The 9,747-nt window shown below is 55.1% G+C and overlaps 4 protein-coding genes and 1 non-coding gene across 6 annotated transcripts; 2 read left to right on the top strand and 3 right to left on the bottom strand.

The window, feature by feature from the left end:
* The first annotated feature begins 250 nt into the window (after positions 1 to 250).
* Positions 251 to 1,524, top strand: H310_10474 (hypothetical protein). Its single transcript, XM_008876879.1, has 2 exons — positions 251 to 578; positions 621 to 1,524. The coding sequence occupies exons 1-2, from the start codon at positions 282 to 284 to the stop codon at positions 1,329 to 1,331; spliced, it is 1,008 nt and encodes a 335-aa protein (XP_008875101.1). The 5' UTR covers positions 251 to 281; the 3' UTR covers positions 1,332 to 1,524.
* On the bottom strand, positions 1,410 to 3,377 carry H310_10475 (hypothetical protein). The gene is made up of 10 exons (XM_008876880.1): positions 3,321 to 3,377; positions 3,064 to 3,271; positions 2,844 to 3,008; positions 2,726 to 2,788; positions 2,613 to 2,682; positions 2,514 to 2,557; positions 2,307 to 2,378; positions 2,162 to 2,254; positions 1,938 to 2,107; positions 1,410 to 1,880 (listed from the first exon to the last, which is right to left on the bottom strand). The coding sequence occupies exons 1-10, from the start codon at positions 3,353 to 3,355 to the stop codon at positions 1,745 to 1,747; spliced, it is 1,056 nt and encodes a 351-aa protein (XP_008875102.1). The 5' UTR covers positions 3,356 to 3,377; the 3' UTR covers positions 1,410 to 1,744.
* Positions 3,378 to 3,928: 551 nt separating this feature from the next.
* H310_10476 (hypothetical protein) lies at positions 3,929 to 4,905 on the top strand. The gene has a single exon (XM_008876881.1). It carries the CDS (start codon positions 3,960 to 3,962, stop codon positions 4,836 to 4,838), a length of 879 nt encoding a protein of 292 aa, XP_008875103.1. The 5' UTR covers positions 3,929 to 3,959; the 3' UTR covers positions 4,839 to 4,905.
* Positions 4,906 to 5,582: 677 nt separating this feature from the next.
* On the bottom strand, positions 5,583 to 7,832 carry H310_10477. Of its 2 annotated transcripts, XM_008876883.1 has the most exons (5): positions 7,564 to 7,832; positions 6,894 to 7,498; positions 6,503 to 6,837; positions 6,379 to 6,457; positions 5,583 to 6,328 (listed from the first exon to the last, which is right to left on the bottom strand). In XM_008876883.1, the coding sequence occupies exons 2-5, from the start codon at positions 7,317 to 7,319 to the stop codon at positions 5,828 to 5,830; spliced, it is 1,341 nt and encodes a 446-aa protein (XP_008875105.1). In that variant the 5' UTR covers positions 7,320 to 7,498; positions 7,564 to 7,832; the 3' UTR covers positions 5,583 to 5,827. The 2 variants fall into 2 exon arrangements, with proteins under 2 accessions (XP_008875105.1, XP_008875104.1); XM_008876882.1 differs by having other exon boundaries at positions 6,894 to 7,832.
* A 737-nt stretch (positions 7,833 to 8,569) lies between these two features.
* On the bottom strand, positions 8,570 to 8,641 carry H310_10478. Its single transcript has one exon. It is a non-coding gene; the product is annotated as a tRNA-Gln (tRNA).
* Positions 8,642 to 9,747: the final 1,106 nt, after the last annotated feature.

The raw sequence follows: 9,747 nt of genomic DNA on the forward strand, positions 1-9,747 counted from the left end.
TGACGACGTGTCGACCACCACCTCCAGCGACGCCCCGTGCGGCGAGGGATTGTGCATTCCAGACATGACAAGTATATCCACCCCGAATTTCCAGTCGACACGAGATTACATTTGACAAAACTGTGGAATATGGTTATTTGGACTCTTAGTAATTACTAAAAGGACTTCTACTACTAGTACCAACGTATAAAGAACGGTCGAAGGATACACCCATGGATATTATTTCTGACAAGTGAGCCAAATTTAGGTGGCGCGAAGTGAATTCAAAGGCCGTCGTCGCCATGGCGACAAATGAGGAGCGGTATGCCCTTGTCATGGGCAACAGCTTCCCGGAGTTTCGGTTCAAGCCCAAGCAGTTGGACACGGCCAACTGGACTCCTGCACGATCGATTCCCAGCTCTGACTTGGACGACTCGCGAAGCGAAGACTCGCGAACGTGCCCTCATGTGTTGAAAAATCCAAAACCTGTCATCATGCATCACACGAAATCCCCCCACCATCCCTCTCGCCACGAAAATCCAGTTGCCTTGTACAGCAATGAGCACAACCCGTCGCCGTTGTCGCTTTCCCGGAATATAGTACGCATTCAAAGTCGCGACACCTCGTCATCTCTGCGTTAGCCGTCAACCCACCCAGCGTCGAAAAAGCCAAGCCGACGCATGTCAGAGTCCGCGCGGTCGTTTCCACACGTGGTCGAGGCCAAATCGGCAGCTCTCATTCACGATCCATCGCCTCCCATCCATGCGACTTTTAACAACCAGCTGCCCAATGACGACCTCCAAATCTACCTCACGAAACTCGGGGGCCGTAATATCATGGATTTTCTTGTACATCCAGGTCGCGAACTGTCCAGGCACGTGTCTGGCACCATGAAAGGCGTGCTGTGTCTCCCCGCTGGCATCAGCATCATCTGCTTTCCGTTTCACGAAGCGTCCATGCTGTCGCCAACCTTCACGTTTCCCGTGGCGGCGCTGGCTCGCCCAACCGCACTGCTCACCATGGCGTTTTCGGCCAACCACTCGCGCGACACGTACGAGTTGTTTGCGATCAACTGCTTGGGCCACTTGGTGCCGCACGGCGTTCTGGAGAACCAGGCGGCAACCCACGACACGTTTGCTGGCCATCCATTTGTCGTGCGATGTCATGGCAGCGGGCGAGGATTCTGCATTTACGCACAGGACGCAGCGGCGATCGCCAAAATCAAGTACTCCATCGTTGTCGACGACAACATTCCCAGCTTATCCTTCATGGCGACGCCCAAACCAGCGCACGTCGCGACATCCACTTCGCAGCCGCACGCCACCGTGTGTCTCTCGTTTTTTCCACGATAATATGGGACCAACTTGCTGCGGGACATGTTGACGACGCTTCCACCAGCGCTGGACAATTGAGCGCGTTGCCAACGAGAGCTGAGCCTTCTTTGTATTGAAGCGCTTAGGCTAGCAGTCGAGGAAACCCCGTTCCCTGATATATATACAACACAGTGCCTCCGTGGGCCATCGAAGTGGTCGACATGGCTTTTCAGCCCTGGTACACCCATGCTTGTGCGCCAAGCAGCAGCGTCATGCAGTTCCATGGCCACGATGCAACGTTGGCGCAGTGGACGCAATGCCATTCCCGTGGGGTGCATGCAACTGCGACAGCGGCTGTGGGGCACTTCATCGACCCATTGCATGGACGGAACGTGCCAACTGCAAAACGAGTGGCCGAGAATGCAACACGCGATCGAGTCACACGGCATCGTTTATTCAATGTCGCTTCCGTCAGTGTCGGAAGCGAGCGCGGACTTGAGCATCGCGCGAACGCTCGTGTCGACGGCGGCTAGCCCTTCGTTGGTGGCGGTAGACACGTGCAGCATCGTGTTCAGCGCCGCTTGATCCCTTCACCGACAATCAAATCCGACGACATCAACAAAGGAATCGCATGTTGTTTCGTACGATCGAGAGAGGGTCGACTTGTCATACGGCACATCGATCTTGGAGACAAGGTCGATCCAGGAGTTGGCAGCTTTCTCCGGCAGCTTGGCGCGCAGTTCGTCGCGCAGGGCCAACTGAACCGACAGCGGCGTTCCCGACGTTCCCGTTGGGTCGACAACAAACCCCACCGTCTGCGTCAGTCGTGCAACAGACTCGTTAAATCATCCACCACATCCATTGCATACCGCTTTGGTTTTGGTCAAGATGCTCAGCGCCAGCTTCTCTATGGCATTGCGCTGACTGTCTGGTCGAAACAGCAGTCCTGGGGTGTCCGCCACCTTTTATCGAAAGGGTTGGCCCTGTCGCGAGGCTCGAGGAACTCGTTCGCACCTGGTACGAATTGCCATGCATGAAAATGTGCCCGATCGTCACGCCGCGGGTTGTGAACGGGTAGTTGGCGATCTAGACAACGCATGCAGCCATCCCGATCAACATCCACCAGAAGACAGGACCAACGGGAGCCACAGATAAGAGGGCCGACTCGTTCCATAAGTGCAGCTCATGCCCATAAGTACACGCATGAGGTTGGGCACGTACTTCAGGGTTGGCAGTGGTCAGTGCTTTTACCAACGACGATTTCCCTGGACGAGGATGACGAGCCGCAAGGAGTAAAGGTGCCACAAATGCGTGTCCTACCGACGTTGGGAGCGCCGACGAGGGCAAACAGAGGCTTGTTCAAGTCGATTTCGGGCAGTTTTCGAAGCGTCTACGTCGCTGACATGTTTATGGCGTTGGTCGAAAGCGTGTACCTTGGCCATTTCAGCCGTGTCACGGAGAACAGGGGCCTGGTCTTGCACGATGCCTCTTAGTCCCTACGAAGGAGCGACAATCACCAACGCCAGCAAAGGACGACAGAGTGCCACGGACTTCGAGACATCGGGCCATGACGTCGGCCGATTCAATTTGCGTGCGCACTTGCTTGTTTTCCATCTCATACGCTTTGCCACACTTGTGCAGGGCGGCGTACACTTTGCGCAGGTGCTGGAGCTGCTTCTCGTACGCGCCAGGGCCCAACGTCAAGACAACAACTTCCTGGACAAACTCACGTCACACACGGACGCGGTGACACGCGCCACAAGCAGCGTACATGTTCAAAAGGGTGCAAGCTTCGGAGAGCAGGGAATTCGTTCGCAACATGCGACGTAATGGACGCAAGCTTGAGCAATTGATAGTTGATCAAACGGTCGGTTTTGTTCTTGGCCCTTCGAATGGGGTCCACAATCGCCTTCTCTTTGATTGAATGCCGCCAGAAGCGCATCTCGAGAATCTCCGGGGCCGTCTTCACATACGGAAGTCTACCATGTCCAGTGAAGTTCTCCATCTCGCGCATTCACGCAGCCTCACCGCTGCAGCGCGCCGCGCACGCGACTTTGGGCCATGTTGAAATCCACCCATATCGCATGGACGATAGATGGCCAATCCAATCGTACGAGTGAACACAATTTTAGCCAATCCGACGCTGACAATGAAAAGGTGCATCCGGTTATTATCCGAATGATACCGCTTGCCCGATGCCGAGGAAGGCAAGCAAGGCTCGCACACACGACAAGTGGCGAGTGCGCACGTTAAAATTGCACGGTGCGAGGTATAATATGCAGTAAACGTTGCGATGTCCGGCTATGTTCACCCCCCACACGTCGGTCTGGACTAGAGCGAGTCCAATGTGTCTCATTTTCAGGGTGTCCGCCACTCCTCTCCCCCTACATGCATCTTCCCGGTGCATTGGCACCCGTCTCACCTTCGCGATGCTGTTTAAATCTTGCTGTACTCGCTTGCCAAGCAGCGAGGGGGTGCATTCTCGAGCTCGCTCCCCGATGATCTCGCCCAACCTGCACTAAACCCCGAAACCCCTTGGAGGAGTGGAGACCACTCCCTGTGGAAACACGTTGACCAATCACAACCTTTAATTCATGATTAAGTCGTTTTGATTGGTGGATTCTTATTCCGCCACGCTTCGTTTGGCTGTACCACGGAAAGCCAGCGATGCTCGATCTGAAGGAAACATCGAGCGGCGCCGTCGGCGCGATCTGCAATGTGTACTCGGGCCTGCCCTTCGATGTGGCCAAGGTGCGCCTCCAGACGACGTCCGAGTACCGGGGCCTTGTCCACTGCATCGTCCGAACGGTACGGGAGGAAGGCATGAGGTCGATGTGGAAAGGAGCGACCCCAGCCCTGTCGAGTGCAATCATTGAGAACTCGGTCCTGTTCACCGCCCACGGCGCGTTGCGTCGACTGTACTTTGGCCAGAACTGTTCTACGACATTGCTGGATGAAGCATTGCTGGGAAGTGCCGCCGCTGTGTTCTCGGCAACCGCCATTACGCCGGCCGAAGTGATCAAGTGTCGATTGCAGACGTCGCATACGCCGTCCTTGGGTGTGCTTGCGTGCATCCGCCAAGTCGTCGCTGAAAACGGCGTCAAGGGGTTTGGTGCCGGGCTCCCCGCGGTTCTCCTGCGCGATGTCCCGTTCAACTTTGTGTTTTTCGGCGCGTACGAGCTGTACACGTCGACGTTAGCCAGTTTGTGGAGAGATGACGACTTGACATCGCCATCGACATCCAGGCGTACCTTGCATCCCCTGGCCGTGCTGGCGTGTGGTGGCATGGCCGGCGCCACGGGGTGGAGCCTCATTTTCCCCGCGGACGTGGTCAAGTCGTATATGCAGGTCGGCAACCAGGTGACATTTCGGCGGGCGTTCCTGACGGTGTGGCAGACGCAGGGCGTGCGAGGCTTCTACCGTGGATGGAGTGCCGCCGTCCTGCGGTCGTTTCCAGCAAACGGGTGCCTGTTTTTGGGCGTAGAGATGACTCATCGCGTGTTTGACCAAGTCCAGCCAGACTCGAACGATTGGGGAATCGCTTGAACGAGCGGCGAAATCCTCTCATATTTAATGGTGGACTGAATCGATCTTGCACATGTGCTTGCCTGAATGGATCTACCGCGGTAGCTGTTGGCAACTGCGCAGTACCGCCAACAAGTTGGGGATGCTTGGAAGGGGCAATCAACGATGCCATGGGACAGCATCGACAGAGCGTAAGGAGTCCATCTAGTGTGCGCCTAAGGCAAACTGTGGTGTGTGCGATGGCGTGGTAGGTGTAGCATCCCATCGTGAACACAGTCTCATACGGCAACTTAAGGGGAGTCGCCGCTTGCGGGTGACGGAGGCTGTGCGACCATGCCTGGTCCCAGTTAGAGGTGTCACCACGCATGCACTCAAGCTCCGATCTGCCCCGTGGAACTCGCGCATCGTTCATTCTGCAAACATCGACACCAAGAAAGATGAGGCACACGAGGATGGCATTGGTCAAGGAGCGTTGTTGAGCAACTGGGACTCTGGCTCACTCAGATCAACTTACCGGTGGCGGTGGGCGCTAGAACTAGGCACCAGCGGCTCTTCTCACTCCCGTGTATAATCATGGCGGTTTGCCCCTGCATACCTTTCACCTCTCCATGGGATTTCGCTTCGTGGGGAGTCTATAACATTTTGTATGAGTACATTACACAATTGAAGTGAATTTGCTAAACTTGATTGAAGAATGGGTACAGGACATTCAGATGAACTAAAATGACGGAAACGTACCATTGATAAACTAAATTGACGTACCATTGAACGGTGAAACCAGACACGAGCTCACAGTCAGGAGACTCCCCAGGAATTCGAAGCCCGACATGAAGAGGCCGCGCAGTGTCCTCCGCGATCCCACGCATGCATCCATGATGGGCAACATGTCTATGCCGAGCATGTAATAATCGACGAAGGAGCCATCGGAAGAACTGCCGCGGGCGGTCTGTTCTTTATGTAACTTGGCGGATGGCCGCTGCACGAGAACAACCGACGCACGGGTTCCAATCTTAGGAAGAATCAATGTATTCGAACTGATGTGTGTTGGGCGAGCCGGTCGAGGTACTAGGCAGCGTTTCCAGGCACTCGTCTGTCATGTACGAGTCGGCAGTTCCGGTCGTGGACGTCATCGAATTGGTGACATCGGAATGGCGCTTTTGTTTCTCCAGCACTTCGCGCATGCACACAAGGATCGATTCTTGATGGGCGATCGAATCGGAGATTTGTTCAAGGGCGTTCACCTGCTTGGCGTCGACGGCGGAGGGTGTCGCGACGACGTGAGGAGATGGAGTTGTCACGTGTTTGGTGGTTTCTTGCATCGACCGGATGAAGCTCTCGGTACTACTGCTGCTGCTCGCCACCGACGACATGGGGCGCCACAACGACGTCTTTGGGGGTTGCTCGACGCGGTCGCCACCCCGGAGCTCCCGGGATTTGAGCACGCACTTGGTGCAGAACTTGTGCACTACCGTCGGGGACCGAATGTGGATCGAGCAGCCGTGGCACATCATCTACAGCAGGGAGATAAGGACCTGGCGGCGTTCCATTCTTCATGCCTTACCTCGCCACAACTGCGGCAGTGGTGCTTTGGTCGAAGCGCTTTGAACGCCGAGTTGCACACTGAGCAGCTTTTGCATTCACTACACACGTGCAACATGACGACGCGCCGTCCGAGCTGGACCTACCCGTTGGGAACCCAATATTGCACGAGCGACGTCGCATCCATGAGCCGTCTTGACACGGCCAGCGATGCCAGCGACAGAACCCACTGCCAGTACACTTGCGGTTGGTGCATCTGGTACAGGGAGCTTGGTGTGTCGTGTGAGTAGTGGGCGCGGGAATACACCCGCACGGACGTGGCATCGCATGGATCGGCTTCAAACAGCGACACAGTCGAGCAGATCGGTCGAATTGCTTTGCTCCATGAGTTCTTGGCCGTGTAGTAGTAGTGCGCCATGTCGACGTATTCGATGTGTTGGTACAGCCGTGCGGTACCGTCGTCGTGGATCGTGCCAGTCGACTACACAGCAGCGCCACCACGTCAGCCACCAACCGCACCGTGACATGCACACGTACTTCGAGGTAAACAATGTGATGGGGCTTGGCAAACATGCCTTTGCGGGCCAGCGCGACGGACTTGACCCCGACAAAGTGAAACGTGTCTTCAAGCGTTTGCGATTGCTGCACGTCGAGGACGTCCGCGTCGTTGTACAACTCGTTGTGCATGATGGCGGCAACAGTTTGGACGTGCTGGGTCGTCGTGGCGTACATGGCGTACTCGAGATCGACGATGGTTGTCGCCAAGTGGCCTGTGATCGTGGTGCTGTCGCCGTCCGTGTACACCTGGAGTCCCATCCGTTCCATCACCTTGGTTCCATGCTGGAGCCTCTGGTCGAGCGACAGGAGGTGAAGAGTGTCGCGAAGGAGTGTCTTGGTGCGCGCAGTGAACTCAACGAGTTGCTCCCGCGTGAGTTCGAAACGAGCGACGGCCTGCCTCGTCATTGCATATATTGGTGTGCGCTCACTGGATGGTGGGGTATCGATCAGCGTTCGGCGCGATGAAGCGCCGTGCCGTGGTCGCAGCTTTGAAAGTTTTCCCAAATGTCAGGATACAAGCGGAGCATCACGTCGGTGGGGTTCCTCGTTCTGGACGCACCAGAGCCACGTGGTGCACGTACCACCTAGCGTCGAGGACCCCACCGTTCGATTTGTTAATGGATGTAAGGCCCATCGGAGGGCGACGTACATCACGGTGCATGGTGCTTTGACCGGCAGAGGGTGCACCACCGCCGTACGATCTCGTCGGCGTGTCCAGTTCGACAACAGACAATGACGAAGAGGGGGACAGGCGTTGCGTGGATCCAAACTGCTTCTGTTCATGGACCTCACGCGCGGCGCGCCGCCACCACCCCATCGAACTGGTCGGGGTCCCAGCGCCGCCGCCACACCTAGGTCACCACCACCTGGCTAAGCGATGTGGTCGTTAGAGTTTCATGCGCTCGTTCAGGCTCCTCGCTGGGTCGAAGTTGAACAGGTCCGGTAAAATCCGGATAAATGGAAATTCACACACAAAGTACCGACAAAGGTTCCGACCATATCCGGATACAGTTCGGTTACCAGCCACCGCTCACCCAGCAAACCCGTGGCCCAAAACATAGCTCGAAACATGGTGTGGGTTGAACCATCGCCAGCACGAAGGAATCGCTCTCCGGGCGGCCTGTAGAGACAAGGACAAATCTGTACATGAACGCCACCCATATTACCGAGTAGCAAGGTGGAGGTTGTTCTACCGCGCAGGTTTGGAGGGTGCGCTTTTTCGCGGGTGGCGCGGGCGGTGCTGCTACGTGCGAATACATTCCCGACGGCGCTGTACAAACTACGTGGTGTGTGCAGCACGCCGTGGAGCCCATGGTGTATGCAACATCGAGTTGTGACAAGCTTCGAACAAACTACTAATGCTGTGACGTGTTCCACTACATGTATTACGTACACCAGGTGCTACCACCACAATGAAGGACTAGCGGCAAACGCCGAGAAATTCAGTTGTCCCATCGCATATGGAGGTCGCAACAACAAGCGACATTGCCCGCCATCATCAACGCAACTGCAGGATTTCCTAGTTGCCGCGTGAAGCACGCATTCAAAAATCCCATGGACACTGCACCTCACGTCTTCCTTGTTGGGCATCTCTTTGAGCAAAATTGACGTCGGCCACTTGCGGATCGATCCACGTCTCCCAAGATAAAAAAGGAAGGTCCTACCGGGACTCGAACCCGGAATACAAGATTCAGAGTCTTAGGTGCTAACCATTACACTATAGGACCTTATATATTCACTTGGTCACAAAAATTGTCCAGTTTGACGCGACGACAAATAGGGCTTTATTCTAAGATCCGCCTCGGGCTTTTAGCCAATACAGTGCGATGCAAAAAGTTATAACTACCACGTTTTTTAGAACTTCCTGTCACTGACTGCGATTTACAGTTATATTTAACCGAAGGCATGCCTGGATTTGTAATTACTACCTCTGACTGGTAATAAGTGCAGGCAGTGACAAAAAATGGTGACAAAGCAATCGGATTGGGCTAAAAATTAGTGGAGCTTATTCGCCGCAGCAAGTCGCCATACAAATTCCAAGATAAACCTGACCAATGACCAACGTCTGGCACTCTACCAAGATCTTCTTAGAGTAAGCTCTATCGCGAAGTCAAATGGAGCATGTGCGAATAAATTTGGTGTTCACTCATCTACGGGCTGGCGAATCTGTAAGCGCGGGAACGACAGCAAGTCCAACGACACTCCGGCCAACGTCTCTTCCCGGAAGCACTAGTCAGGACGCAAGAAGCGCTAGACACATGAAGAGGTCGAAGAGCAAATCAAACGCACCCCATTCTACCGCCGCCAAACCCAGCGGTCGCTGGCCCAAGCCACAGGTCTGTCCATATAGTCAATATGGAACTTCATTCGACAAAAGTGGATCACAGTGCGAACGACTTGGTCGAACGAAGCCACGCCTTACCGAGGAGCACAAGAATGAGCGAAGAGCGTTCTGCGTGAGGCATCTCTCGGACCTTGGTAAACGTGAATACAACGACATGTGTAATGTCGTTCACATTGATGAGAAGTGGTCAAAGTCCGTCGCTGCTTTTACACGTGGCATGATGAATGCGCTCCATCACGCTCCCTGCAGTCCAAGGACCACATCACCACGGTGATGTTCTTGGTCGCCTTAACTCGTCGCGCGGTGCCGGGGACGGAAAGGTAGGATACTGACCGCTTGTCGACACGACCCTTGTACAACGCCGAAGTGTGAACCGACCGACCCGATGGAATCCCTATCCATTCAACTGTGACAGTCACGAAGCCAGTGTGCCGCAACTACCTCGTTGAGCGTGTCCTGCCCACGATCAAGCAATAATGGGTGTGGGCC

This window comes from Aphanomyces invadans, assembly GCF_000520115.1.
Source record: "Aphanomyces invadans strain NJM9701 unplaced genomic scaffold supercont1.26, whole genome shotgun sequence".
Classification (NCBI taxonomy): domain Eukaryota; phylum Oomycota; class Saprolegniomycetes; order Saprolegniales; family Verrucalvaceae; genus Aphanomyces; species Aphanomyces invadans.